General features: G+C 73.3%; 1 protein-coding gene across 1 annotated transcript; it reads right to left on the bottom strand.

Annotated features, from left to right (window-relative positions):
* Window positions 1-2,233: 2,233 nt before the first annotated feature.
* AURANDRAFT_65901 (hypothetical protein) lies at window positions 2,234-4,166 on the bottom strand (the record flags this gene model as incomplete). The annotated part of the gene is made up of 2 exons (XM_009040878.1): window positions 2,234-3,409; window positions 3,633-4,166. The coding sequence occupies 2 exons, from the start codon at window positions 4,164-4,166 to the stop codon at window positions 2,234-2,236; spliced, it is 1,710 nt and encodes a 569-aa protein (XP_009039126.1).
* Window positions 4,167-6,198: the final 2,032 nt, after the last annotated feature.

The raw sequence follows: 6,198 nt of genomic DNA, 5'->3' as shown, positions 1-6,198 counted from the left end.
CTCGGCGACTTCCGCGACCTTCCAAAGCTCCTCGACGCGGCGCCGGCGGCGCTAAGTGCGCGGACGCGCAACGCGCTCGCGTTCCTGATCCAGAGCGCGCTCTACGCCGTCGTCGCCGAGGACTGGGCGCTCGCGCCCGACGCCGTTTTGGGCTATTCCGTCGGCGAGCTCGCCGCGTCCGTCGCGGCGGGTTGCCTCGCGACGCGCGACGTCGCCGAGCTCTTCGCGGCGACGTCCTACGCGAACTTCGACGCCGGCGAAGCGGGCGACGGCGTCGGCGCGATGGCGGCCGTCGGCGGCTCGGACCGCGCGGCGCTCGACGCGGCCGTCGCGCGCGCGGGCGACGCGCGCCTCGTCGTCGCGGCGACCTACGGCCGCGGCAACTTCATGGTCGCGGGGCCGCGCGGCGCCGTAGCCGACCTCGCGCGCGACGTCGAGGACCGGGGCGGCACCGCGGCGCTCCTCCGGGGCGTGCGCAACGCGTACCATTCCCCTTTGCACGACGTCTCCACGGACGCGACGCGGTTGAAAACACACATACCCGCGCCGTCGCCGCCCCGCGTGCCGCTCTTCTCCTGCGCGGCGGGCGGCGCCGTCGCCGGCACGCCGCCGGACGTCTGGTGGCCACCGGCGCTCGTGGATTTAGGGGCGCTCTACGCGGCGCCCGTCGACTTCGCCGGCGCCATGGCCGCGCTCGACGCGGACGTGCTCCTCGACCTCAGCCTCAAGGGCGACCTCTCCTACTACGCCGCGGCCTGGCGGGGGCCGGCGTCGAAGCCCGCGGCCGTGCCGACGCTCCGGCCCTCGGCCGACGGGCCCACGGCGCTGCTCGCCGCGCGGGCCCACCTCGCGACGCTCGGCCGCGTCGCCGTCGTCGATCGCTCGTCTTAAGTCGTCTATTTTTCGCAACGTTGGGCCGGGGTCGCTTCACGCGGCGGCCGTCGTTATTTCGAGGAGCGCCGAGGACGACGGAGAGTTACAGGACGGCTTAGGAACCGAGAATTCGGCGGTCTACGCGAGCGTCGCGGCAAACCCTTGAGCAGTGCGGTCGCTTAGATCGCAATCGTACGACGCAAACAAGCGAGGCTAGGATCCGCCGAGCGGCGCCCAGAACTCGCCGATGAGCGCCCGGACCTCGCGGGGCAGCGCGTCGCCGACGCAGCGCGTGATGAGGAGCCCACTGACGATCCGATGGCGCGCGGCGAAGCGCTTCCACCCCTTCGCGGCCTTGATCGCATGGACCTTGTCCCATGCAGACGGGCACTTGATCTCCTCTTTGTAATTCACGCCACGAACACCGGACTGTTTGGGGAAAATCGTTGGGTCCGGGAGCTCCTTAGCGGCAAACTTTGGGCCGTCAAGCACCTTGGCGCCCGCGCGGAGCAGCATGCAGACGATGGTGCGGCTAGCCCGGTCGGCATCGCCGACGAGCGCACACCAGAGCGGCGTCACGTCCTGACGAACCGAGGACAGTCTTTTCGATCGCGCATTCGGATCCGCACCCGCTGCGAGCAGCAGGCGGACGCATTCGATCGCATTACTGCCTTCTTCTTCAGAGCTGCTCTTCGTCGCTTCGTGTAGCGGGTACTCTCCAGTGAAGTCAGCCTTTTGCAGGTTCACGTCAGCTCCTCCAGCTATGAGGGCCGCCACGCAGCGCGGACTTTTCGTTTGCGCCGCGGCGTGGAGCCCGGTCCACCCGAACCTGGTCATACGATCCACCTTCGCGCCCCACGCGAGCAGGAGGCGGATGGTGGACGGTCCCGTGTCGTCGTCCATCGCCGCGAAGAACAGTGGCGTGCCACCACCGGACGCCTCGTCCGGATCTTCCTCGTCCGGATCGCCGCCCTCAGCGAGGTAGCGTTCGAGAGCTTCGTGGTCCCCGCGCCCCGCCACAGACCACACCGTCGAATCAATGCCGCTCGAAGCCATGCTGCTCGAGCGCACTTCGCGCGAGGCGGCGCTGTCAAGGGCGCGTTCCGCGCAGCAGGGGCACGTTTCGCGGGGTCTGTTGTCGCGCGCGGCGCGCGACACACGACGAGGCTCCTTGCCAATCGACACAGGCGAGCCGCTTCAGTACTTATCGAGGTGCACCATGCGTTATTGCAGTGACCTTGCACCGACAAAAGTCACGACACTAGCCGAGATTTGAGCCGGTGTCGGCGCTGCACTCCGCCTGGAGCGGCGCCTCGCGCGGCCACCGTGCTATAAAAGGAACAACCCCCCCCCCTCCTCCTCAATTGGCGACGCGCCCCGCGTGCGCGACGGCGTCGTAGACGGAGTCGAGGCGGAGGACGAGCGCGCCCGCGTCGGCCGGCGGCATGGTGAGGTTCGCGGCGGCGATCTCGACGGCGAGGAGCTCGGCGGTCTCGCGGTCGCCCGCGTCGGCGATGTCGGCGAGGTCCGGCACGGACGCGGCGCCGACGGCGCGGCGGAAGAGCTCCGCGGACGAGAAGGCCACGGCCGCCGCGAACGCCTGGTCCGCGTCGCCGCGGCCCGCGGCGTAGGCGGCCCAGAGCGCCTCGACGCAGGCCTTGCAGCCCCGGCGGCGCGCCGCGGCGTCGCCGGGCGACGGCGCGGCCGCGTCGGACGCGCAGTACGCGAACACGTAGCCGGCCAGCAGCAGCCCGACGTCGAAGGCCGCGGGCCCGTAGCAGGCGAACTCGGCGTCGATGGCGACGCAGCGGTCCGCGCCGTCGGTCATCACGGAGCCCGCGTGGAGGTCGCCGTGGCAGAGGCACTCGCGCCGCGCCGCGAACGCGGCCGCGGCCGCGGCCGCGGCCTCGAGCGCCGCGGGGTCGCGGCGGAGCGCGGCGACGCGCGCGGCGAGGGCCGGGCTCCCGCCCAGGTCCCGGTTCGTCTCGTCGCCGGCGTCCCAGGGCTTGGCGAAGACGTAGGCCTCCGTGACGCCGCGCATCGCGCCGTTGTTGTCGTCGCCGAACGCGTCCGCGTAGGTCGCCGCGGCGCCGCCCTTCGTCGCGTCGTGGACTTTGGCGAGGAAGGCGCCGAGGTCCGCGGCGACGCCGCCGCGGCAGGCGCCGCGCTGGAGCTCGTCGCGGAGGTGGCCGAAGCCCGCGAGGTCCTCCATGACGACGATCTGGCGGTCCGCGTCGTACGCGAGCACCGCCGGCGCGTGCCGCGGCGAGATGCGGCCGAGCTCGCGGAGCGCGGCGACCTCGGCGCCCATGCGCTTCGACGTCAGGCCGTAGGCCTCGCCGAGGCACTTGATGTAGTCCGGCGCCTGTTTGACGAAGACGCTCGCGGCGCCCGACGCGCAGCGCCAGGCGTAGTTCAGGTTGCCGCCGGCGATGGGCGTCGCGGCCAGGTCGTCGACGGTCGCGCCTTCGAAGCGCGGCAGGGCGAGGGCGTGCACGTAGGCCGCGACTCCGTCGTCCGCGAGCAGCGCCATCGGCTCTCAAAGTGATTTTGTGGCAATTTCGACTTCACCCACGACTTCAACCCACGCAGCCCCTCGTTCGAGGAGAAAAAAAGACCCGCCTTTAGGCCGCGCCGTCGTCGAGGTCGCGGCCGAGGCTCGCGCCGAGGTGGTCCGGCGAGAAGCGCTCGGCGCTGGCGCGCGCGTCGTACTGGAAGCGGAGGTCCGTCGCGAAGCGGAGCCGCGCGCGGCGCGCGACGGCGATGCGGAGCGCCGGCGCCGCGCGCGCGAGCGCCGCCTCGGCGCGGCGCCGCGGCGCCGCGGCGTCCTCCGGGGCCGGGCCGCCGTCGTCCGGGAGCGGGTCGCCGAAGAAGCGCGACGGCGGCCGCGGCGCGCGCGCGGCCGTTTCGGCGGCGTCGAGGTGCCAGTAGACGTTTGCCTGGCGGAAGTCCGGCGCGAGGCGCACCTCGGAGACGTGGACGGCGTCGAGCGCGCGGTCGCCGCGGCGCCGCCGCTCGTCGAAGGCCGCCGAGAGCGCATATTCGACCCGCGCCTGGGCCTTGAGCAGCACGACGCCCAGGCCGCGCCGGTGCCGCGCCTCGAGGCGCTCCGCCGCCGGCGCCAGGGGCTTTCGGCGCGCCGGCGCGCGCCGCGGCGCCGCGGCGCCCTCGGCGGCGCCGAGCCGCCGGGCGAGGTCGCCGAAGGTCGGCTCCGGCGACGTCGCGAAGCATTTCGCGGCGCGCGGCTGCGAGCACTGCCGCCGGCACGCGGCGCCGGCGTGGCGCAGCAGCATTGGGTGCGGGCTGCGGCGTGCGACGGCGCGGCGCGCCCTGCAAGGTGAATGGTGCCGCGGTCGCAGATCGCGGCACGCTCGTCAGCCGTCCTGTCTGCCTCAGAGTCTGCCCACTCAACATGGCGCGCGTCCTCGCTCTCATCGCGCTCCTCGCCGCCGGCGCCGTCGACGCCTTCCAGGCGCCGGCGCGCTCGCTGGCCGTCCACCAGGTGAAAAACCGGCGCCGAAACAAACCGCGAGCGGCGCTCCAGCAGCACATCGCCGCGCGCCGCTCGACACGACAGCACATCGCCGCTCGACGCCTCGTCCGCCGCCCCCGCAGGCCCCGAGGCGTTCGCGCTTCGTCCTCTTCGACACCGACGAGGACTTTGGCGCGCCCGAGGTCATGACGGGCAAGGGCCGCCTCGGAAGTTCTATCGATCAGGACGGCAAGTCGAACATCTGGGCCGTCGAGCCCAAGATGCAGGCGCGTGCTCTCGGACCGCGGGACGCGCGTCACCGACGCGCCCGCGCCCGCGCAGGTCGAGTCGAAGAGCGGCGGCGGCAGCGTCGTCGCGCTCGGCGTCGGCGCGGCGGCGGCGTCCCGCGGATCCCCGCGCGCGCGCGCGGCCGACGCGCCGCAACGCAGGCGCCGTCCTCGCCGTCGGCCTCATCATCGGCTCCTTCCTCTTCATCAACGTCGAGCAGTAGTCGGCGCCGCCCCGGAAACTCGATCGACACCACGGTATCAAAGAGCGCGCGCGCCCGGCCGTAAGCGGGCGGATGTGGCCGCGGGCGTTCGGAGCGCGCGAGGTTGTGCGGTCCTATGGACGATAGCTCCTCGCGTCGTCGGCGATGTGCGGCTCGGTCGCCGGCGCGGGCACTTGCGCGGGCCGCCGGCGCGGCCTCTGCGGCCACGGCTGGCGTCATGAAGAGGTTGCGGATGGTCTCCATGGCTGCGGCGCGCGCGGGTCGGTGCGCGGCTGGCAGCAAGGGCGGGTCGCAGACGACCGGCGTCAACTCGACCTTGAGAAGCTGCGCAGGCGACATTGTAGTTTGCAGCTCTTGATATGCTGCAGCCCCTAAGAGGAAGCTGGCAGCAGAGAAGCGTGTAGAGGCCCCGTGTACAGCTGCATTATAATTATTGCGAAGCCCGGGACCAGACACACTCCCCGAATACGGCCCGGGGCTGCCGCCGGTTCATGCCCCCGGACGTCATGCTGCGCCCGTCCTTCTCCCTCGCGGACCGGTCGTCGTTCGCCGTGGACGGCCCCCGGCCCTTCAACCGGTCCTCGCTCGCCGTGGACGACCTGTCCCCGCGGGACATGGACGTCGTCGACGACGCGCCGTCGCCGCCGGCGCCGCCGGCGGCGGCGCCGCGCGGGGAGAGCTTCATCCGCGACGGCGAGACCTGCGCCGTGGACCCGCGGCTCGGGGAGGTCGCGCGGACGCCGGACTCGCCGAGCCCGCTCGCGGCGCGGAAGGTCGCGGGCGGCGGCGCGCGCCTGGCCCCCGGCGACCCGCGCCTCGAGCGCCTCTCGTTCCACGGCGACGACTTCGACGCGACGCCGCGCTGCCCGACGCCGGAGCCCGTCGCCTTCCCCTGCAAGCGGCCCCGGTCCATGGGCGACGCTCCGCCGGCGGCCGCGCGGAAGCCCGCGGGCCGCGACTTCGCCGTGACCTTCGACAGCGAGGCCTACCGGCGCCTGCGCAACAGCTTCCAGGACCTCGAGGACCTGCACCGGTCGACTACGCCGCCGCCCGAACCCGACGACCTCGACGCGCTCGACTTCGACCGCTTCCTCCGCGTGAGCCGCCCGGCCCTCGGCGCGGCCGACGGCGAGCCGCCGACGCCGCCGGCGCGCGCGTCCTTCGCCGCGTGAAGCGACCGCGCCGCCCCTCTTTTTTGCTCGCGGCCGCCGCGCGCGACCGCCCCTCCGCTCTCTCGCTCGCGGCCGCCGCGCCCACCGGGCCCAGCCCCTGGCCCAGCCCGCTGCTCCGCTCCGCGCTCCCGCCTCCCTCTGCTGCCTCCCCCTGCTTAGTAACCGCGCCT

This window comes from Aureococcus anophagefferens (genome assembly GCF_000186865.1).
Source record: "Aureococcus anophagefferens unplaced genomic scaffold AURANscaffold_17, whole genome shotgun sequence".
NCBI classification, from domain to species: Eukaryota; class Pelagophyceae; order Pelagomonadales; family Pelagomonadaceae; genus Aureococcus; species Aureococcus anophagefferens.
The sequence above is the reverse complement of the archived record's forward strand: the minus strand, read 5'-3'. Positions and strand labels throughout refer to the sequence as shown.